This window comes from Onychostruthus taczanowskii, unplaced genomic scaffold, assembly GCF_017590055.1.
Source record: "Onychostruthus taczanowskii isolate IOZ18803 unplaced genomic scaffold, ASM1759005v1 scaffold73, whole genome shotgun sequence".
NCBI classification, from domain to species: Eukaryota; Metazoa; Chordata; class Aves; order Passeriformes; family Passeridae; genus Onychostruthus; species Onychostruthus taczanowskii.
Window position 1 is genome coordinate 2,597,755 of NW_024505118.1, and position 23,516 is coordinate 2,621,270.

Genomic DNA, 23,516 nt, shown 5'->3' on the forward strand with positions numbered 1-23,516 from the left:
TAGATTCAGGGTTTTTATTAGTTTTTCCATGTCAACATTACAATTTATAATACATCATATCTAGTTTGACCTCCAGAATGAATCTAATTTAGTACATCATGGTATTAGTAAAAAAAAGCCTGATAAGTGGGCTAAACTTCCAACTAGTATCTTCATATCCTTCAGACAAGGCAAGCTAGCAATCACTTTACAGACATTTAAGTAGTGTTTTCCAAAAACCACCCAGCCCCAAATTAAACTAGGAAGCGAATACAATTTAAAGCAGGAAAGATTTGGTAATTTCCCTCCCCCCAGCAGAATTTAATTAACAGCTATAGTTTTGCCTCATTACAATTTTGGAATCTCAATTAAAAATTCTGGAGTCTGTCGGGATGGAATCGCACGTGTCAGTAGCTGTCTTCGGGGCACCTCCTTAGCGGTAGCCGGGCCCGGGCTGGGTGTAACCCTGCGGCCCGAAAGGGGGACGGCTGCGGGCGTAGGGGTTGGGCCCGCTGGGCGGGGGGGTCATGGTGCTGCCGGGCGGGGGGGTGAAGCCGGGCCGCGGCTGGAAGGTGCCCGGGGCCGCCTGGGAACCGCTGTAGGCCGCGGGCTGGGAGGCCTGCGTGGTGTAGGGCTGCGGGGGGAAGCTGCCCGCCGGGTACTGCGGCGGCTGCTGCGCCGGCAGCTGCTGCGCCTGCCCCGGGAAGGCGGCGGCCGGGGCCGGGGCAGCCGCCTGGCTGTAGGCCGGGAACTGCTGGGCTTGCTGCGACGGGGGCTGCTGCTGGCTGTAGCCTGCTGGAAAGGCAGAGAGCAAGGTGGGGTGAGAGACACTAAGGAGCCCTGGGTGCCTGCAGAAAGACCTTTTGTTCCTAATGTTCACAGTGACAAATGCAAAACGATGCAGGAAGCACAGAAAAGGCAAACCAAGCGTGAACTGCGAGTTTTCCTGCCTTTCACATAAGCGCACGACCGGGGTTTTGGTGCACACCGTGGCAGCACAGCACACTGACAACAGTTACTATAAAACAGTTTTCCTGTGACTGACAAGAAATAAAGAAAAAAAAAAGGCAGGTAGTCTTTTCCTTTATGTCACACAAAAAAATAAAGTCTTCATTGGCAAATGAGGCAAAATTCAATCCTTTTCCCAAATAAAACCTCCAAATTAAACTGCCTTGACAATACTCTCAGGTTTTTATATTAAAAAAAAAATCGTTGGTGAAATCATAGGTGTTTTCAGTTCTTTAGCATTAAAAACGAAAAGGTTATGTATAACAGAACACTTTAGCACAAAACTTCCATTTACACATGTTCCAAATTTGATTTTCCTGTATAACACTAGCTTCCAAAGGGAAATTCTCTTCTTACAAATTTTAAAATGGAACAAAGTCCTTTCATGAAGAAATAGCTACTTTTATCCATCATGAAACACACCTGCAGCTACTTGCAATGAAACCTCTCCAGTGACTGGAATCCTGTCAGCATTAAACACCAGACACACAAATTATTAAAAGTGCACAGCCCTAAATGGAAAGAGTAAGGGTAAGAATGCACTGCAGTAAACTCACCTTGAAACTGGGATCAAAATTTACTCATGAGGCAAACCTCTGAAGGGTCCATTTTTACACCCATGTATAAATAGCCACTGTTGCCTAGTAGATCTACAAGAGTGGGAAGGTATCCTGCTCTTGAGGAGACATGGGTTTGAAAGGAGACAATACTCATGAGAACTAAAGCAACACAAACAAAAAGATCCTATGACTCAACATCTCCAAAGGCTGCTGTCAAGAGGTCCTCAAAGCAAAATCTGTCTCTGAAGATTAATTGTCAACTAAGTTATAACAAACAGAGGTGCCCAGTAAGTTTCTGGTGGCATTTCATTCATACTTGACAATGATGTTGGAAAGCAAAACTCACATTGCACTGCAGTTTTCACAGGAACATCAGTAAAATAATGGATTAGACCATGGTATGATATGTCTAGAAAGCAGACTGGAATTCCTTTGTTTCCCCACTAAGCTTTTAAGCCTAGAGTGTCAGACAGACCCTTCTACCTCCAACAGGATTGCTACTTCTCAAATTACACCTCAATACATCTGTCTCTGTATTCTAATTACAAATGTGGGGGAGAGAAATCTGCAGAGAACAAGATACCACTAGACACTCAAACTAACGAGCTCTCACACAGTGCACAGGAACAAAGTCTGAGGCACAAAATGTTTAGTCCAAGTATTCTAGGGTTCTTATCCAATCTAAGCATGGAATTTCTTCGTGAGCTCTGCAAATCTTCTCATCTACATAAAAAGTGATGCACTCCCACTGTGCACCCAGAAAAGGTCACACTGGCTCTGAGTCACTTAATGGGAGTCTTTGGTTTAGTTTAAGGAGGATTTTTTAAAACAAAGAATGATAAATGCTTTGTATCTTTTTTTAAAATGATTAAGCAAAATGCAATTTGTTGCAATTGAATTTTTACAGGTTCATCCCTAGACCTCATCTGGATTATCATTCCTAGCATATACTATGCATTCCTAGATGCCAGCTGCTCCTAAAAGAACTGAAAGGTCTGATGTCAAGTTTATTTTGGGTATACACCAAAGCCAGCTTTTCGTATTTCACTGCACATAAACCTATAGTGCACTAAAATATTCTACTGCTGAAAGTCTGTTGGCACCTTTACCTAAGATATCAGCAAAATCAAAAACTAAAAAAGAAAAACTATGACTTAAAAGTTTCTCTGGGATTTACAGTATGTCTGTTAGCCAAGGATTTACTGAATGACAACTACAGTGTTTGCACCAGTAAATTTTGGACACAGAGATCATTCTAGATGCAAGAAATAGGGGCCATCTTTAGACACCTTTGATATTTAAGGAAGCTAAATTGGGATGTTTGGTCACTTACTTGCTAGAATTTTATGACTTCAGAATATAATCCTGAAGGCTGCTCACCCTTCAGGTGATTAATTTTGCCTGCCTTTTTAACAAGGCATTCTGCTGATTAGTAACGAGCTCTGCCTTTGCTCATAATCAAGTAGGCCTGAAGTTTGACTACATATTAGCATAAACAGCTACAGCACTCCCTTCCTGGCAATTTCTGAATTGTGCCAGTTCCCGTAAGGAACACAGGCATCTGGGCAGCTCGCACCCTGCCCTGCCTCCCAGGGTCAGGAACTGAAGCTTGACAGGGCCGGGCACTGCAGGAGAGGTCCCGCAGCTGAGCTGCTGCTGCAGAGCTGCTTACCTGGGTACTGCACGCCGTACTGCTGCTGGGGCTGAGCCTGCGGCTGCTGAGCAGGGTAACCGGGCTGCTGGTACTGCTGATACATCTGACCTAGGGATTAAAAACGCATTTCATTGAAGCCCAGTACCCTGGTGCATCACAGCGAACCATACCCTGACAGTTCAACGTCACAGAAACAAACCCAGTGGCATCAAAGTACAGATTTTAGTTTCTGAAACACGCTGTTCTGACTAAATAAAGTTTATCTAGAGTTATGTGAGGCTTACTATTGCACATCTTCAGAGGCTGCCAGAATCTATGCACCTTAGTTAGCACTACTCTGGTGGATAACAGACCAGGAATCTTTAAACATCTTCATAACTGCTCGAGAACTTACATTGTAAATTAAAGTACTTCTAAAGTTAAACATGTCCTCAGATTGTCTGTTTAGATTAGCTTTTTAAGACCATTTCTGCAACCAAGTACTGTAAGCAAGTGGTACATTATTTATCCTGACCACAATTTCCAGATAAGACATCCATCTCCTACACTGCTAAGTTTTCTTAAGAGACCCAGCAGTATACACCCAAAGCAAAAATAAAACCATATATTCTTAAGCTTTGTAGTCCAAGTCAATGCTTATTTTTCCCACATTCACTGTTTTCAATTTCTTGGCCAGAAGAGGCAGAATATTTGTTTACACAACCTATGGGTCCTGTTGAGGCTTTATGCTTCTACTGTTTTTCAATCTAGAAAGTCACAGTCAAAGAACAAAATCAATTATCTGCCAAAACTAAAGCTTAGCTGAACTGAAGCAGACATGGAAACTTTACTATTATGAAGTGTTACTGTACTATTATTCATTCTGCAAAGATCAGCAGACTGTATAAATAGACTGTAAACTCTATGTTCAGAGCTGCACAGGGACAAAAGCAACTCAACTCTGCTCCAAGTTCTCCCAGACAGATCTCTGTCCACACTGATTTAAAGTAACTCCTTATTTCTTCTTTTATCTGTATTACTTGCATCTGAAAGTAACAGTATTTTATATTCACACTAAGGCATTTAGAATACTTTATACTGATGCAGTCACTTAAAATATTATTTGGTGTGCAATTATTGTGGGATGATGAGAGTGCAAAACACAAGGCTTGAAGAGAACTTAAGCCTGTTAGCTTGATAATTAAGAATTAGAAACTCATAAAGTTGTCTTTCTGAAGCTCATTTGACATGGGGAAGTTCTGGGAGAATAACCAGCAGGCTGCCTACCTTGGGATAGTTCCCTACAGGCTAACAGAGAGACCACACTGGCCCCTGCTGGAAATCCCAGGTAAAGGGATAGCAAAGAAACAGCATGGAGTTTTACTAAAGGTTTCTGAGAAGGCTTGCTGTCTTCTCCAGGGCTGAGGTGTTAGTGAGGAACAGAGAGGTGTTCCAATGCCATTTAAGAAAACATTCTTAATTTACAGCCATGAATACAGGCAGGGATACTCTGAGTCCTCAGACACAGAGTCTTTTCTTTCCCTGGATTTTTATTCTGAAAACTAGATGAGCTACAGCATTGATGCCTGGTTTTGTACTTAGCAGTGCTTATTGCAGTGAAAGGTCTGCCAGCATTTACCATTGTTCCCGTGCACTGAAAAAGACTTTTAGTCTGATTCAGAATACAGACCATTTACATATATCCACACAACAGTCTTTTCCCTAGAAGATCATGAAGTGCTTATGGGACTGAGATTTCACATGTATTTCAGCAAAGACTAAAAAAGCATCCACATCTGTATATAATTGCTTCTTGTGTGTGCTCAGGACTGAATTTAGTGATAGAAAAGCAGAGGCCACAAGACACAGCACTATACCAGAACATCTTTGCTGGACTGATTTAATTCAAATTAGTGAATGCTGAAAACTTCTCAAGGGAGGCAGCCCTTCAGTAGTACCAGCACACAGAAGTGAGGTGACTTGATATTCACATGTAAGAACCTAATAACCAATCATAATCATCACAGCATTTACTGGCAGAGAAAGCCATTAATAAGCCCTGATACACCAGAATGACTGACACATGATTGGCATCACAAGTTTATTTATATCTTCAAAATACTGAGAAAGCGTGTGGGGGAAGCAGAGCTTGGGGAGTTTTGGGTTTTTTATGAAGTGAGCAAATAATTTCGAAGTCTCAAAACTAGTTTCTAACCAAACCTGCTGTTCACCAGCAGTACGATTTATGTGAGTCCATCCTGTTGAACACCTAACAATCAAAACCTATCCAAAGTTCTGGCTGGGTTATGGCTCTGTGGGGACAGCACAAGCCCCCAAATTACCACTGGACTGAGGTCCTATCAAACCTCAGTGAAGTACAGAAAACTACTCCATGTTTCAAAGAAAAGTATTGGAACACTTTGGAATAAAATTGATAATTGCACTTACAGTACCCAGCTTTGGGGAGAGACTGCTGTTTACCACATACATACCACACACAGCATAAGCAATGTCTTTCTAATTTCTAATGAACAAGGACAAAAGTTACTTCTGATCTCTTCCCAAAGACTGAACCACAGCATGAAGAAAATATAATCAATACTTAAATAATTGCAGTATCAATAATAAAAACTACATTAAACTACAGATCAAACCCTTTATAATTAGTACTGTTGTATTTTCCTTGACCCAAGTTTAGAAAAATCACTACATCTACTCTGATACATGAGCCTAGATAACATCTTCTCCCCAAGTAAGATGAATTTTACTGAAAGAAATATTTTCCCCTTGCCTAGTGTTAGCAGCCATAGAGGATTCCAAGCTAGTGTTGCTAGTGCTTTTAAAGTGCTTTTTTCACTTCTTTGCTTCAGTTCCAGTTTAACAGCAACAACTTAAAACTTCTTACCTTACTATATTAAACTAAAGTAAAAAAATTAAACTCATAAAATGCAAGTTCAGTAGCTGAGAATATGGTTTCTGAACATTAAGTTTTCTGGCTGCCAAGAGAAGAATCTGGAGCCCTTTTTTGCAAAAGTAACTTTTATACATAAACACCAAATTGCCCTATCTTTAAGCTACAAATTTGTCTCTTGCTATGTTATAACACTTGACTAATAAGCAAGAAAAGGCTGAAAGCAGCAAAAGAAGTGTTCCATAAGCTCCACTTCAACCAGCAGTATTCATACCTCTTTAAATATTATATATAAGTACCAGCTGTTCAAATGCTGTCCTTAATCAAAATATTACTTTTTCCCTTCAGGCAAGACAATCCAAATGACTATGGATACTGTGATCACTATCTCACACTTGTCTGAGCATCAGTAAAGCAAGCATCAGGGGGCTCTCACTTGTGCCTACACCAGCACAGAAACAATTTTATATTATTCTTCACATGGAGGAAGAAGTAACAAAGCAGGGTATTTCACACACAGTTTAACCCAGAAGTTGAAGGTCTGACGGCTCAACGCACTTACAAAATAGCACAAGAAGAAATGATGCCCAAATGTAGGAAACCTCAGAACATGTAAATTTTGAGGAGTTAAGTAACATTTTTAAGGGCATAGTGCAAACAAATCTGAGTACCAGAGTTAAGGTCAACTTTAAAAGAGAGCCAGCTGAGCTCTCGAAGTTATAAGGAACCACCATGCATTTAAGATGGTTACAGGGTTTCACTTGACTAGCACAGAGCCATATACAAAAAGGAAGCAATGAAATACTAGCTCCAGCCTGTCAGAAATGGTGAGTAAACAACAGTTGTAATACATAGTAGACAAGTCCACAAACTGTTAGTTGAGGGAAAGCTTGACACAACACAGTGACGAGCACAGATGCAAGCACAAAACAGAATCCTGAAAATTCTCTCGTGTTACACCACCCGCCCTTTCAAACAGAGCCACTGCTCCACCTGCTGTTTCTGTATGGACCAGCGCGAGCAGCAAGGACAAAAGCTGTTCTGCCTGGGGCCACACATCGATTTGCAGTTTGGTATTCACTTTGGGTCTGCTAATTCAAGGCACAATCAATCAGACAACATCCTTCACATCCTGGACAGTCCCCTGCTTACCTTCCACCTGCCCCGTCTGCGGCTGCGTGCTGGGGTAGGGTGGCTGCTGTGCCTGAACCCCAGGGGGGTGAGCTGCAGAAGAGGAGGAAGCGATGCTGTCCGGCGTTCCTGATCGCTCCTCGGCAGGGGCACTGGGTGGTCCTAGAGGAGCAAAACCAAAATACAGTATATGAAATGAACACCAAGTTGGAATTAAAAAATTCTAATACAAGACCCTCCCTTGCAATGTTTTTTAACATTTTTTCCACTTCAGATTTACATATGTGTCATACCTAAGCTAAAACTAAGTGTGTACTTGCACACCTAAACTTTTATTTGAAAACACTGGGTAGGGGCAGGCAGAGGGGGCAGAATTTTCCATCTATCTCTAGGTCACTCAGATTTCATTCTTCTGAGGAACCTGACTCATTTGTGAGATAAAACCCTTCATTACAGCATATTTTTTCAACAGCTTCAAGTGTTAACCTTGCACGTAAATACACTGAGGAGTTGCCATGTTTGGACACAACATGCACTTACCTATTTTTTCTTATCTGGAGGAAAGGTAAAAGGTTGAATGGAACTATCCAAACGGATTAGCGTCTTACTGTGAAACACAGGGACCAGGCCACAAATAGCACGTGAACAGAAAACCTCCAAAGAGGTGTTAAAATCACACTCCAAGACAGGATATGGCAGGCTTTAGTCTAAAGGCAATTGTCTGCTCTGCTAATTCTGAAAATATTCCAGCTGACACCCAAAGACAGCATGGAAACTGGGAATTCAGATTTTCTCTATAGCAGTAAGAAGTTCTGAAACACACATGTGAACAAATATAATATACTACAATTTAATGCAAAATATTTTGTTAGAAACAAGGGAGCTTAAACCTGGATCTTTGCAACTGTATGAATGCTAGGAGACACTACTTTCAAATACACACTTTAAGTTAAGCACAAGTACTAGAACTGCTGCCAATACATCTGCAATTTTTAGTTATATTTACACAATATAAATATGCATCCAACAGTCCCTGATTGTGTTTTCATGTTAACCTTATTAGGGGAAAGTCAACTAAATCTGCCTACTACTTGACTCGCATTTATGTAGATAAGTGCAGGATTACAGTTTTAGAAATGGGATTTCTTATACCCTGTTTAAATGTCCTCTGTGGAGTTCTTTGCACAGTCAAAGAACGGTCAAGTAATTTCACACTCTCAGAAGAATTATGGAGACACAAATATTGAAATATCACTGATCAAAACCACTCATTCAAAAATTAACTCAAATTTTCTGCCAGTTGCGCTTCACTTGCTATTGTTTACTTGTTCAGCTAGCCCACTGCAAGTTTTTAAGTACCATCTGGTTTGTGAAAGAACCATGCTGTGACAATACCCAAAATGTGGCATGGAGGAAGAGATCACACAATAGGCCTGGTCCACATACCTGTACTTCATACTGAAGTCAACCACTGTCTGTGGGTACAACTTTAGATACTGTACAGTCACAATCACACAGTGCAGATCTATTACTTTTACTCCACACTTCTGCCATGGCAGGCATACTGGAGGAACGACCTCAAGTTCCTACTGGTTTGCTCATCTCTATCATTACTTCACACATCATATAAACTCACTTGCTCTGGAGATGAGAGTACACAGCAAAACCTGTTAGCTAACAGCAGTTTCATTCTCATGTTTCAATGAGCCATTAAACCTTGTCAGGCTCACACAGGTTCTGTGCAAAATCACTTCCCTAAGTTCTGCATCACACTCCTTATCACATTCTACACTGCTTTTCTAGCTTCAGTTATCCTGTCTCAAGTTGACAGCATTCAGTTTAGTATAGTCAGTTTTCATATGCTTAGCATTCTATTACTAGGGCCAGCAGTCCTTCAGCTCTTCAAAAATAAATATAATTCAGACCAGTATGTTATTCCTTTCTGTTAACTGTGAAAACGTTGATTCTATTTACTTCTAAAATGAAAGAGAGAAAAGCTGGGATCATACAACCTATTCTGAATGACCCAAACTGCAGAAGCACAAGCCAAGAACATGAACTGCAAGATCAAACCTTAAAGCAGAGCAGTGAGTTCTACTACCACTGGCAGATACCAATTAAGTTAGTCCACACAATAGCTTTAAGTAATTCAAATTTTTAAAAAATGAAGCCATTTTGTACTCCACCGTAAAACACAATGCTAAAATCAACAGCAGAATTTCAATATTTTGTACACAAACGTTAGCACACAGATACGACACCTTAACATAGCAAGTTTTAGAATTCTTAAAAGACATAGTGAACACAGAACACAGCTTAATACATCCAACAAACAAATGCTTTGTTACAAATCAAAACTGGAGCAATTGATTATGAACAGGTTTAGCTTTCCTTTTCACCAGCCACATCCTTACCTGACACCTGATCATCTGTCAAGCCAAAGGCTGACATGACATTCTTGCTGATTTCATCCTGGTTCTTTAGCGGATCGAATGCAGACATGCTCGCTGCTATAACTTGAGTGGATGGCTTAACATTAGCGTCAGCAGCAGCAGGCTTTTCGTCCCTACCATCTACAGCATCTACAAAGCAAAACGCCCGGTTACCAGCTCTCCAGAACTGAAACACCAGCACACACACACACACACACGGCACTGCAGCAATCGCAACATCGCACAGCTGGGGCGCTTCATAAATTGAACTGTTGAGATGTGCATGTTAGGATAGCAGTGAAGAATCACTGAGGTATCTGAACCTGGGATGGATCACAAAGCTTAGGTTTCTTTCACAGTTACTTCAAGATACACTAACACTGTGGACTATCAATATCATGTATCATCAGTTCTGAAATTCAAAGGCACAAAGCTGCTGCTTCAAACAAATGAATTGGCCACAAAGAATCCAAAATTAGGAAAACATACAGCATAGTGCCAACTTATTATGGTTTTTTATCATCTGCAGTTTCTGGTTTGTACTCTACCCTTCTCCACTAATCTTTCCTAAGCTGACAGGTGAAGTTGAGATCTTTGCAACTATACACGTAGCTGAATTGTTCAGAAACGCCTTACCTAATAGTGATACATTTTGTGTTAAAAGCAAACAACTACAGATAGATACAGACTGGCCAGTTTTGTTTACATTTTTAAATCATCACTCTAACCTCTTTCCAAATAGTTTGTAACCAGAATCCATGGTATTCCACTGAAATTACTAATTACATGTATCGTAGGAGCAGGGCTGGGATTTTTTTAAGCAACAAAAGCAGTAAAATTTCAAAGTGCAAATACAAAAGCAACATTTCCTAAAAGGCAGGCTGATGTTCTCGGTTCACCTCTTTACTCAGAGCACTGTACTTCATGACTTTGTGTCATTATTTTCTGTGTCCAGCTTACCTCAACTCTGTAGTTAAGCACACGGAGATACAATATTTGCAGTACAACTGCCCTAAGCTAGGAGACCAATACCTCAGAACTGTGAGAATAAGACTTTCTTTCCCATTTTGCCCTCCCGCAAAAATCCTTTCCCACCCCTACCTGCACCCTCGTGCTGCTTACCCTGAGACAGCTCTGATGCTGGTCTGAGTGCAAAATGCGTGGATTCAATTTCCTAACCTGGCAAAAAAAGTGGATATAATTTTTGCTGAATTCACTTCTTACTGTTTTAGTGAATCAAACTTGCTTAGCAACACAAGATAAGCACCAGAGCTAGCCCAAAGTAAGCAGAGGGACTACACAACTGCGAGCAAGAACTCTTCAGCAACAACAAACTATAAATTTGGCTAAAAGCCCTCTCAAGACATTGCTGGAGTTCACGGGTGTTAGTTACAGTGTTTTTGTACATTGCAACAAAACCTCGGACTCTGAAGTTTCAATTCCTAAGTTAGTTCAGGGCTTTACTCCAGATACATCAAACAAAAATTCTGTCTCTGAAATAACTAAAGCATTAAAAATTAAGTTCTGGGCCATCAAGCAACAATTAAAAATGATCCATCTTTCACTTTGTTAAACAGCACACCACTCTGGAAATCAAACTCTTTGCCATGCTGCCTACCACTCTCAGGCAGATTAGTGGAAAGTCCTGGTTCCGCTGGCGGCTCTAAACAGTCCAATAAACGATTGACTTTATTCCGAAGTTCTATCAGCTCTCGGCGCAGGTACTTCACCTGGTTAGATTCTAGGGGTCTTGGTTGTCCATTCACTGCAAAACAGCAATTAGATAAACTTAAGACTGTAGTAACATCCAGCTTAAGATGACCAAAAAAATTCCAACTTTTACTTGCTTGTAGCATCACCATCCTTTGCTGAGTTTAAAGTGACAAAATTTAGTCCATGCAAACTAAACTCATTCTAGAGCTTACTGTTCCTTTCATATAACCTCAGTTCAGCAAAAACTAAAAAGTATCAAAGTCCACAGTAAGTGTCTGCATTGTTTACTCATTTCCCTGAATATACCCTGAATGATGCAGTGGTTCTGGAAAGTGACCCTTTAGAACTAACACAGTCCACACAACCCTGCTGCAATTCATAAAGAAGGTCAGTGTCCAAGTTAAAGGCTTGGAACTGCACGCTAAGTTACCCAAGCTAGTTTGAAAATAAAGAACTTTTACACAAAGGCTAAAGGATAAACGTTAAGATCTATTCAACTCCAAGCAACTAACACTAGTTTGGAGCAGTGTACCACTGCGAGATAAGTGAGGTAAGTGTCAGCTTCGAATTCTCATGCACCTGTGAAGAAAATCCCACAAGTGCTAGAGCAGAAGAGAACATGGAAAAGAGCATTAAGGAAGAAAGAACACTGATCACACGCATACGCACACATGCCAAATACTTAAATGCTTTTTGCACTTTGAGCAAGTGTAAAAAAGCAGCAGTTTCCATTTCCATTAAGTCTGGAAGTCTCACGAAAAACATCAAGAGAAAACAGGTATTATGTATTAACTCAGCAGTACCAACTTACTGATTGCATTTTCTTCACCTTCTGAGGTGACAGTTTAAAGTATTTTGTACCTCTCAGTAAAGTCCACTGCCTGACTTTTAATAAATATTGTTTAAAAGAAAAAGAAAAATATAGTCTTCTGTACTTACCAAACAATGTCAGCTTAAGTATCCTACTGCACTGAATTGCAAAGGAGAGATCTGAGCTATCAAAAATTGTTATAAGATCTCCATCTGAAAAGAACAAGAAAAAGTTACATTAAAATCACAGCCTATGACTAGGACAGAAGTGTTCCTCCATTACTCAAAAGTAACCTTCCTATTTGATTTTGAATTCACTAGAAAAAATGTTTATTCTTTTAGTGCAAGAATCAGTGTGCAAAGAAATTGTGCACAGAAGGTAAGACAGAAACATGAATGGCTCCAAAAGTGAGTCTTCTGACATTAGCCCTTTGATGTTTCATATAGTCCATCTTTCTTTTATGTTTACATACAGGATGAAATATTAGAGCTAAAAGTTCATGAAGTCCAACACTAGGAAAAATGATGCTACCAGTTAAAAGTGAAATGGCTACGCCAAGCGGCTCCAGAACCATACTGTTCATGAACAGACAAAGAGTCAGATAAATGGCACAAGCCAAACCCAGTTCAATTTTTAAAAACCAAAATAAAATTTCAAATGTCTAGAACACTTCCTCAGGTATTTATTCAGAACATGAGTTGCAAGACTATTATCATTCCCTTGCTGAAAAACAAAGTTCATTTGTAGAAGTGAATAGTAAAGATCTCCCTCAGCTTTAACACATAAGTATGAAGACATGAAGACGCCAAAATAGTTAGAAGAAAACTTCTCTCAAACAGGAATTTTACACAAAGTCACAACTCTTAGGCATGGATTTCTTCCATGTCACATGTCAGAGGATCCTAATGAATTTACACATTGCCATCTGTCCCAGGAACTATATTAGAACTGGATGGGATCATTTACTCTTAAGATACAAAGGGTTATGCACAAAGTACTGATCACCTTTAATTGTATTAATCCTCAAAAGTGATACCAAGTTCCCATTAAGTTTGTCTCTCATGATTTTTGAGTCAAGGAAAGCTATGTTGGCATCTTTGCTTACTCAACAAAATCACAATTAAAACAAGACTATTGTCTTTGGCAGGACAGATTTTCTGGTGTTTAACATGTTCAACAGGTTATTCACAGCTTAAATGAGCCCAAGCTAAGCAGTGCAAAGGAATGAATGAGAGCACATTATCAGGAAAACGTGTACTGGCACAAGGAATAGCAGGAACACTTCCTGCCTGAGCAGTTTCATAGCTGAGGTGAAACACCATCTAGTGAAGTTTCACCTTGAAAAGCAACAGTGTTTAGATAAATGCCACACAGCTTGGAACAAAGCCAACTCCAGGCTGCCCAGGCTCCTCCACAAAACACTGTAGCAATGGGGTTCTGTGGGCAGACACAGGAACATGTTTTCCATTACAGATTACTGACTAAAAATTCTGAGCGTATATAAATTCCTTACACATTGGTGACAAGGGCAAACTATATCTAAGTTATGGTTAAAATTCTCAAATAAATTAATGCTTCAGTATGAATAGTAAAAAAACACATGATATCAAGTAGAAAACAGCTCAGAATTTGAAGAACTACATATTCTAATTTTGTCATCCCTGACTACAAGTTACACCTCTGCAAAGCAAGGTTTTCTTAAGTACTATTAATAACACCTCACAGTGCCTGTCAGTCCTCAAAGAAGGTGCTTTCTAACAAAATGAAGTTACAAACACTAATAAAGTGATGGCATATAAAATAATTTTCAAGTTTTCCTGAAAGAAATAGTGTTGCCTCCCAAGATTTTTTATGTCCTGTTTTCACTTTCAGAATCTGAAAAGACATCTGTTGATAGCAGTATCAGTCATGGATTCTCTGAGTAGAGACTGGAAAGTCTCCAGAAGCAAGGGCTCCAAACCCCACCAGGCAGCTTGCTCCAGTGACACATTGCCCTCCTGGCTCAACATTGCCCTCATGCTCAACCCCTCAAACTGCAATTTCTGGCTGCCGCCATCTGGTGCTACTGCAAATTGCTCACATTCAGTGGTCACACTGCACTCAATGGTCACAATGCTCAGGCTGCAACTCCCTTTCCACTGGTTCTGCCCTTAGCCCCCTCTGTAGCACACTGAATAAGCCCAGCTCCCTGCAATGCTCCCTGAAGGCAACCTTCACAAAGCCCCTCCCTGTTCTCACCACACCCTGCTAGAGCCCTCTGCAGCTTTTCCAAGATCTTTTTGTCCTGGATAGCACACATTAAAAGTGAGCACAGACATGCAGCCTCCCTGGTGCCACCTTGCCAGTGCCAGGAAGAGGAGGCTCAGTGTTCCTATTTGCCATTATGATCCATAATGGGACTTGGACAATCAGACTATCAGAGTTAAACAGATCTTTTTTTTGCTTTGGCGGCAAAGAGGAGTGTGATGAGGTGTGTGCTCCCTCCAACTCAACACTTTCTCCAGCTTTTCAGTAACCTTTCCTAAACACTGATAATAAAATCCAACAGCGTCTTAACACAAAGCCCTTCTATTCCTTATTGTCATGGTAACACAATAAATTATAATTACTTCTCTTAGTAATCCACAACATTGGCAAACCATCCTTTGATGCTCTTCTGTCATACCAGTCAACAGTCAGACTCACTGCCTGAACTAAGATGCATGTTCTAAACAGTCTATCCTGCACAGTGAAATGAAAATGCACATCGATACACGTGGCTTATATGGATTAATGCCACCCAAAAGAACTGGGATCATTCAATCTTAATCCTCCCTCACCTATTTTAACCTTTAGGTTGAAGGCATTAAGAATAATGAACAAATTTTCTGGTTTAAATAGTTAGCAGAAAAAAAAAGGCTGAGAAGTACCAAGTACAGAATCTTGTTAGATGCATGAAGTCAGTTCCATGATTCCTATTGACAGCTATCAAATTATTATTGAAGTAGAGTATAAGCTAGGATTCATAAGGTATATGTCAAGCCTGACAATTTAAGTGCATTAGATATAGCAAAAAAACCTCTTCATCTTAAGGAATGCCAATGAAGCTTAATTCCTGTTACCATGACACTGATAGAATTACACAATGTTAATTATTTTCTGTTGAAAAATAAGATATACTTTCCTTTATTTTCCCTTCTAATCTTGTTGTTTTAGGAGTTGATCTTTCTCATTTTCACAACGGACACTGCTTTCTCTCTCTACAATTTCCCATGTACCACATTCTCTGCTATGCCAATTATAACTTTTTTCTTTCTATAAACTAGTGAATCCTTAAACTAACCACTGGCCTGCAAGCTCTTTCAGCATTTATGCTGCATCACCATGATGTATTTCAACCTTCATGACATTAGAAATCTGACTCATTCCTTCGCCCTGCCAGCTGTTTCCTCATCTACTAAGCTTCATTATCTATTAGATTTATCCGCCCTTTTATTTCTCATTTAGTCCATTTTTGAAAAAACAAAAACAAACCACAAAACCCTACACAATCAAAAAACTACACTACATCAAAATGTAGTTTTCCTTCACTCTAGTAAATTTACCAAAGGCTGAGAGATTACTGACTAGCACAGCAGCTTGAATACATGCAGCAGAAGTAACAATCTTCTATTACAAGGTAATGAAGAACAAGAGCAAAATGGCAAATCTCACATTACCCCCTGGTTTAAATTCAAGCATAACTTAAAAGTTCCTGTTATTGGCTCTACAGGGCCTTTTAGCATGTGTAACTCAGTGACGTGGTGTGTTTAAGATGCAATTTTACTCTTTGACTCATACAAATTCACTGCTGACAGTCCTCATTAGTTTGTTTGGGGTTGAGGTTTTTTAGCTGACATTGGGTTTTGTGTGTTCAAAAACTTTAAATAGCTCATGAAAATTGTTCCACATCTAGCAGAGCAATTTCCTTAGCTCAGGAGTTTGAAAGCTTGAATATAAAACTTGACCTCACAAAGCACCATTCAACCTGAGGCTTCTTCTCTCCGGTAATTAATAAAAGCACCACATAACCTAAATGTAATGTAGGAATATGGAGGGGTAGATGAAACATTCTTTGAACACTGAAAGACTGTGCATATGAATTCCAAGAAGACACAGATGGAGGCTATGGAAGTAATGGACATGCTTAGACCAGTTTAAGGTATCCCCTCATAACAGATCCAGACAAGCATTCCTGCAGGTCTGCAGGGATAAATAACAAAACAGAAATAGCTAAACTGTATATATTCCAATGCATCTAATGACTGAAATAGATTTAAAGAAGAATCTAAGCTTAGCTGAAATGAAGTTAAGGATATAACAGCTCTCATACGACAAGCAAACTGAAGCCTTGTTAACCTTTTCCTTGATCACTCACAACTAATTCTGATAGCAAGAACATTTATTTGTTTACAGTAGTGATGATGAGCTACCATACAGTTTACAGCAGTGACGATCAGCTAGCATAACACACACTGAATAGTGGAATAGCAGTACATTCCGTGTGGTGGGTTAACCCCGGCTGGATGCCGGGCACCCACCAAAGCCACTCCATCACTCCCCTCCACAAGTGACCAGGACAGAGAACAAAGGACAAGATATGAGATAAGAAAAGGGAGAGATCACAAATCAATTACCCTCATGGGCAAACAGACTCAGCTTGGGGAGATTAACTGAATTTATTACCAGTCAAAATCAGGGCAGGATAATTCACCTTTCAACCCCTCCTTCCTTTCCAGCTCTATCTCTTCCTCCCCTAGTGGTGCAGAGGCACAAGGAGTGAAGGTTATGGTTTCTGCCACTGCTCAGGCAGAGGAGTCCTTCCTCAGCTCCAGCCTGGGGTCCTTCCCATGGGAGAGTCCTCCACAAACTTCTCCAGTGTGAGTGCATCCTATTGGCAACAGTTCTCCAGGAACTGCTCCAGCATGGGTCACTCTTCTATTGGCTGCAGCCCTTCAAGAACAACCTGCTCCAGCATGGGGCCCCCCCACAGGGTCACAAGTCCTACCCGGAAACCTGCTTGAGCATGGGCTCCTCTCTCCATGGGTCCTGCCAGGAACCTGTTTCAGCACAGGCCTCCCACGGGGTCACAGCCTCTTCTCAGGCATCCAGCTGCTCTGGTGTAAGGCTCCTCCACAGGCTGCACTTCCATGGACCTCCATGAGCACATTCTGCCTCACTACAGTCAGCACCATGGGCTGCAGGGGAATCTCTGCTCTGCTGCCTGGAGCACTTCCTGCCCCTCCTCCTCTTCTGACCTTGGTGTCTGCAGAGCTATTCCTCTCACATATTCTTGCTCCTCTCTTCTCTGGCCAAAGCTACATCTGTGCCATAACTTTTTTTTCCCCCTTTTAAATATGTTACCACAGAGGCATTACCACTATGTCTGACTGATTTAGCCTTGGCCAGCGGCATGTCTGTCCTGGAACTGCCTGGCTTTGGCCTCCCCACTACCAAAACCTGGCCATGCAAAACAAATACAATTCTGAGACAAAGAAAACTAAAAGTGAAAGCAGGAAGTCTCTAGACTGTAAAAGACAACCAAAGAATTAAATTGTAATTACTGTCTCCATCATACATCATTATCTTATTTTGAATAAAACAGAGTAGTGTATACCAAAACCCCCAAATGACCATACTTAAAGCACAGATAAGAATGCCAAAAAAACAAAGTAACTGACTTGATTTAATCTAATGAAAAAGCATCCCATCTCCTTTCACCTTTCTCATTTCAGAAAGAAACAAAATGTGGTACAAAACCACCACAAATCCACTGAGCACCCTCTCACTAGAGATCAAGACCCAAAATATTGGTCAAGACCCAAGACATACACTACTTCAAAATTTGATAAGCAACATCTCAAAAACTTCATGAACCTCAGAAAAAAATGCCTCAGGGTTATTCAAAGTGAAATTTTATTGCTTAGATATATGAACAAAAGTTGACATTTTAGGCAGCACTGAAGTTTCCTAGGGCCATAAAGAGAAATGAACATAAATGCTTCAGCGCTTTTTACTGTGCAACAGCATAATCATCAGTCTTTAAGAGACTCTGGATTTTATCACTTCATTCCAAGTTTCCTTTTATGAACACCATCCCTCTGTCCCAAATCAAGTAACTTATCCATGCCCCATTGACATTCAAAGGGGAAAAGCACTCCAATCACAACTCTCTGTCTCTATGCATCTCAAATAGGGCTCTCCTCATTCTGTGGAAGCCCTTAAGGTTATGTGTCTTTTAACTTTAATGATCAATATTTCCTTTGGAACAACCAATGTGCAACAGATTCAAAGGGTCCCAGAGAGGAAAGATAATTTTAACTTGAAATAATGTATTAAAAGTTATCTTTCTAATCTTTACTGATGGAGAAAACAATCAAGAATTACTACCATATAGATCAAGTTTTCAGTCTTATAAGAACTTGTGTTAGGTCATACATGTTTATTCTCTTTACACCTTCAAAACCACTGAAAACTCAACAAAAGATTAAATGAATGAACACAAGAGAAACTTGCAATCGACTTCTTGCAACAGCAAGAAGTTCACTTTCAAGGAGAAAAATTGAGGAAATATTTCAGGAACGAAATGGAGGAAATGCTGTTAAGAGAGCATAACAGGAGATAATGAAATACAGCTTCTGTTGTCTGATCAAAAAGATTTCACAAGAAATCACTTGCATTTGCCCGTGACATTGGACAATTGTAAAAGGTGAATGTCAAAGTTTCTATCCATTGATAAACCATATCAGAGCAACAGTAGCCAATTAAACCTCAACAGTAGTAATTAAACCTTACCTTCATCTTTATATTTTATTGTGACTTCATCATTGCTCAGAAGCTTTCCTCTAAAAACTCTTTGCATCATTAGCACCAATTCATCATAGGTGATATCTTCATTATGAATAGGGATTCTCCTAATATCTTCCCCAAGCTGAGCTTTGATGATCAGCTTCCCACTTAAGTCCAGCTGCCCATTCATGGTGAATTCCTTATCACCTGCAGACCTGTTAGCAGCAAAACATTAAGAACATTTCAGAAAACTGAACTGTTAGTTATTTTAATCTATCTGATGACAGTTCTGAAGCTTTACATTATCACCCAATTCAATTACTTTTACGTGCTCCCTCCATTATGAAAAAGAATAAATGGCTTTTTTTTTCATTTAAGAAAAGACTGCCAGAACAAATGTCTCAAAGATTTCAGGCTCTAAGATAGCTTTACTAAGGGGATCAAGCTGAATCATGTATTATATTCTGAACAATAAGTGCAGAGCTGAACACTGGTTTTATCACATGGATGATGAGAACTCACTGAGATAACCTCTCCAAAAACGAAGATGCACAATTTTTTAATTTTTGAAAACTTTGATTGGGATATTTTAACCAAGATTTTAGACTTTTAAAAGCAGCTCAATAGACCACACATGAGCTACTCGTTGGGCTCAACACATGGTCAGAACAGTCTGTTACTCTCAGCGTTTTAAGAGGTGCTCCAACTGAGTAGGAAGTGCAACAGTCATCTTGTGTCCTAGCAGCACACAGCATATACTTCTGTTATATCTTTAACATTTTAGTGAAGAAAATTTTAAAATTACCACTTTGTATATAAGCATCTCTCATTTAAAAACACAAAGGCTTTACATTTAAAAATCTGAAACTACAGTAAAGTTACTCAAAAAATGAATAGGAGGGGGGAAAAAAGCACAAAAAGAGATCCAGGTAGTTAGTCAAATGTCTCCTCCTATTTTCACTGCTTTGGACAGGGCCAAAACAATAGATCTGGAATGAGGAGCAACTAAAGAAGCAGTTATCTTAACATCTGAAATACAATTACTGGAGATCTTAAAACGTAAACAGCCCATATCCAACTCAAGATTTCTGAAGCCACATGCTGGCAAGGACATTGTTCATTCTCTTGCACAAGAAGAACTCTCAGAAATATGCAGCTATTTTTCTTTTACCCTTAAGGATGTTATAACACAGTGCCTTATAAGAAAAATGAATTTTGCTATAGTCAGTCTATTTTTGAAGTTCTGCACTGAAAATTCTCTCCTACCAGAAACAAGACAGCTAAAACCTTTAACACATCCCTTGATGCACCTCTATATATTTAACTCTACTGTTTCAGTGACAACATTTTGCATTAAAAAGATGGAGTATAATGCTATCTTTAGACTGCAATTAAATTTCTGGGCGTGTTAGTAATTAACTTAATACAAAGCAAAGATTTCAGGCAAAGCCCTTTGTTTAGCCCAAAAAGATACAAGCAATTATTGAACAAAACTCACTCTCCTCATCACACCTAAGACGAGGGAGGTGGATAGAGCCTAACTGCAGGGAAAAGAGACCAGCAATTAACACAGCCACCTTGCTGCTGAGGCACTGTGATGAAACTGTGAGGTTTATAGTACTGTTAATGCTCACTAATGCATTATTCAGGTTTTGCAACATAGGAATCTTGACTGCAGGCACATCAACCCAACCTAATTAACTTTAAATTAGATTTAAAAGCAGAGGGTTTTGCACAAGTTTGTTGGTTGTTGGGATTTTTTCTAATTTAAGCATTAAAAAATAAAACAGTATCGACCCACAGGCTCCCTTTAATCTCCCTCCCAAAAATATACAGTTATCATTACCTTGTCTGTTTAGTGATGCTGGATTATTGGACAGTTTTCCTTCCTCACTTCAGGACAGAGTTAGGATAAGCCGCCATGCACTATCAATGCCAGGGAACAGTAAGCTGCATCAGAAAGTAAACATATTTACAGTCACACTTCCCTAGAATGACACAATTCACATCAATCTTTCACTTTAGAACATCTTAGTGAATATACCCAATATAAAAAGCCCTTGCTTTATCCATAATGTAGCAGTCAGATTTGCATAGAATTTGCATTCATCTAAAAGAGATCTCAAACAAGACTTCTAATTTTGTAATATAAGAGGTTTTTTTTTTTCATTTTCTAATGGCATGTATTAATTCCTAACAGTAATGTATTCTTTTCCAGGACTAAGATCAAGAGATGATTTAGCATACTGAACAGTCCAATGGGGAACACCCCTGGCTCCACCCTTTTGACCCCATGGGTGTACCCTCCTGGCAATTCCTCTGTTTCACATGCACAGCCAATTTCAAAAATCCATAATCTGATTTTTACATGATTCACTGCTAACCAGAGAAAAAAAGTAGGTTCCCCTTCATTCACATAAAGCTAGGCTTCCCAGCTCTCCTCTTTCAACTCAACTGGAAGTAAACTGGAACATACAGGATGAAGGCAGAGAACAAGCAAACCCCAGAAAAGACACAAAGCCACTCTCTGGTCCTCAAAGGCTGGCAGCTGCTCCCCTCATCCTGAGTACTGAGTATGAAATGCTTCCCTTTAAAAAGGGTTGTGCCTGCTCCTGACAGTGAGAGACTGCCGTGACACACTAAGCAGGGGAACAGGAAGAGATGACTTTTCTGATGCCTCACTCACATTTTATGAAATAAGTAAGGCATGAAGATAGTGCCCCCTTCACCCCAGACCTGCTACAGCTCCAGCTAAGTTTACTGCACTGGACAAATACAGATAATGCATCTAAAAGTGGTAGAAACAAAGACATCATTTAGCTACCCCCCTCATGTTGTTTAAGCATTACATCTGGGCACTGGTTTTGCTTCTTCAGCATTACAATATATGCTACTCAGAAACTGTTAACAGTAAGAACTGAACCTCACCTCTAAGTCCTAAACATACATACTTTTTGGTGGACACAGCTGAACTCTGTGGCCTTTCAACAGATTGAATGGATTGTTCATTCCTCGTGCAAGGAAAGGAGCTACTGCAATGCCTTATTTACCCACAGAAACCTGCTGTCCATCACTGACTACGAAAAGGTAACAGGAGAATAAAGGCACTCTTTTGGTCTGGCTGTTCTCCATTCTGCTTGAAGGTGTCCAGATTTAAAGACACAGATTCTAAACACTGCAGCTGCTTGCGACTGTTACAAAAAACTATGTGAAATACTCAAATTGCTGAATTACACAGCACTAAAGCTTTTTCCCTCACTGTGATACAGCTGAATGGATGACTCCATTAAGAGAGTTCTACAGAGAACACATCCAGAACGCACACTAATGAGCTTTTTAACAAAATCAGTGTCTACTTTCCTGGGGTGGAGAGGAACCAACCAAAAAACATTTATGTTTCCATCTTTCAGACTACAGACTGCTTTCCATAAGAATCACGCTGACATCTTTCTAACCTTCCTGGTGTACCACTTGCATTTCGCAGGTACAGACTTTTCCTCCCCTCCCGGCTCACTTTTCATTCACATCATGCACTAACCTACGTGGTGCATGTGCACAAGGATTGCCCAATCTAGGCCAGTCACTTCAGGATCCCATCTAAAACCAGCATCTCATGACCACGTTGCATTTCACTACCCTTTTAGCGCAGCAGCAGAGAAAAACAGCCTTGCCCAAGCAAGGGAAGGACAGACACTCCTGCTTCTTTTTTTTCTATCAAACAAGGTTAAGGATTAGAGTGACGCCGACAGAGACACGAGCAAGCAGGAGTGCCTCCCAAACGCCACCCGAGAGAGAGCCATGAGTTTTCCCAAGACAGGTGGGGGGTGACGCGAGGGAGCAGAACGGAGAAGAGCTCTTTTCGCTTTTCTCCAGTTCCCATACGGCAGGCCCGGCCCAAAGGGGAACAGAAATCATAGCCAATCCCTGCCTGGCAATGAGGAGCCGGCAGCTCTCGTGGCTCCCCAAGGAAAGGGGCTGGATGACCCAGGAAACACCCGGCCGGGCAGAGGCAGGATCCCGGGATCTCCCGCTCCCCCGGGCCCAGGAGGCCGCGGGCGCTTTCCGCCTCCCTCAGCCGCGGCCGGGGGGACGCGAGGGGTCTCCCGGCCCCTCCGCTAGGGGCCCCGTCGCCGCTGGCACCGGGGAACGATGGGGCCGGGAAGAGGGGGCGGTCGGCTCATCCCAAACCCAAAGCTGCCCCTCTCTCCCTCCTTCCCGCCGCTTCCACACGCGGCAGCTCCCGGCAGCAACCCCGGCTCTCTTACTGTGGCTTCTCCGCCGTCCCGCCGCTGCAGCCCCCCCGTCCAGGCCCGCGCGAGCCCGGCCGCCACCGCCCGTACGTGGCAGGGCAGAGAGAAGGGGCCGGAGCCAGGCCGGGCCTGCGCGAGTCGCGCGCGTGCGTGCTGCGCGTGCGGGGCCCCGCCCCTCCCGGCCGGCATGGCGGGTCCGCCTTGCCCGCTGTGCCAGCTCAGCGCTGCTGCAGCGAGGCTGCGCTCTGACAGAGGGTTTCTTTCGAAATACGAGCCTTGGC

At 41.1% G+C, this 23,516-nt stretch overlaps 1 protein-coding gene across 4 annotated transcripts; it reads right to left on the minus strand.

Moving 5' to 3' along the window:
- TFG (trafficking from ER to golgi regulator) lies at window positions 1-23,403 on the minus strand. Of its 4 annotated transcripts, none has more exons than XM_041422319.1 (9): window positions 23,251-23,403; window positions 20,832-20,935; window positions 18,992-19,200; window positions 12,307-12,390; window positions 11,273-11,419; window positions 9,637-9,804; window positions 7,244-7,384; window positions 3,220-3,309; window positions 1-774 (listed from the first exon to the last, which is right to left on the minus strand). In XM_041422319.1, the coding sequence occupies exons 3-9, from the start codon at window positions 19,173-19,175 to the stop codon at window positions 413-415; spliced, it is 1,176 nt and encodes a 391-aa protein (XP_041278253.1). In that variant the 5' UTR covers window positions 19,176-19,200; window positions 20,832-20,935; window positions 23,251-23,403; the 3' UTR covers window positions 1-412. The 4 variants fall into 4 exon arrangements, with proteins under 4 accessions (XP_041278253.1, XP_041278254.1, XP_041278256.1 ...); XM_041422320.1 differs by having other exon boundaries at window positions 1-771; window positions 23,251-23,379; XM_041422322.1 differs by lacking the exon at window positions 9,637-9,804 and having other exon boundaries at window positions 1-771; window positions 23,251-23,379.
- Between the last annotated feature and the right edge of the window lie 113 nt (window positions 23,404-23,516).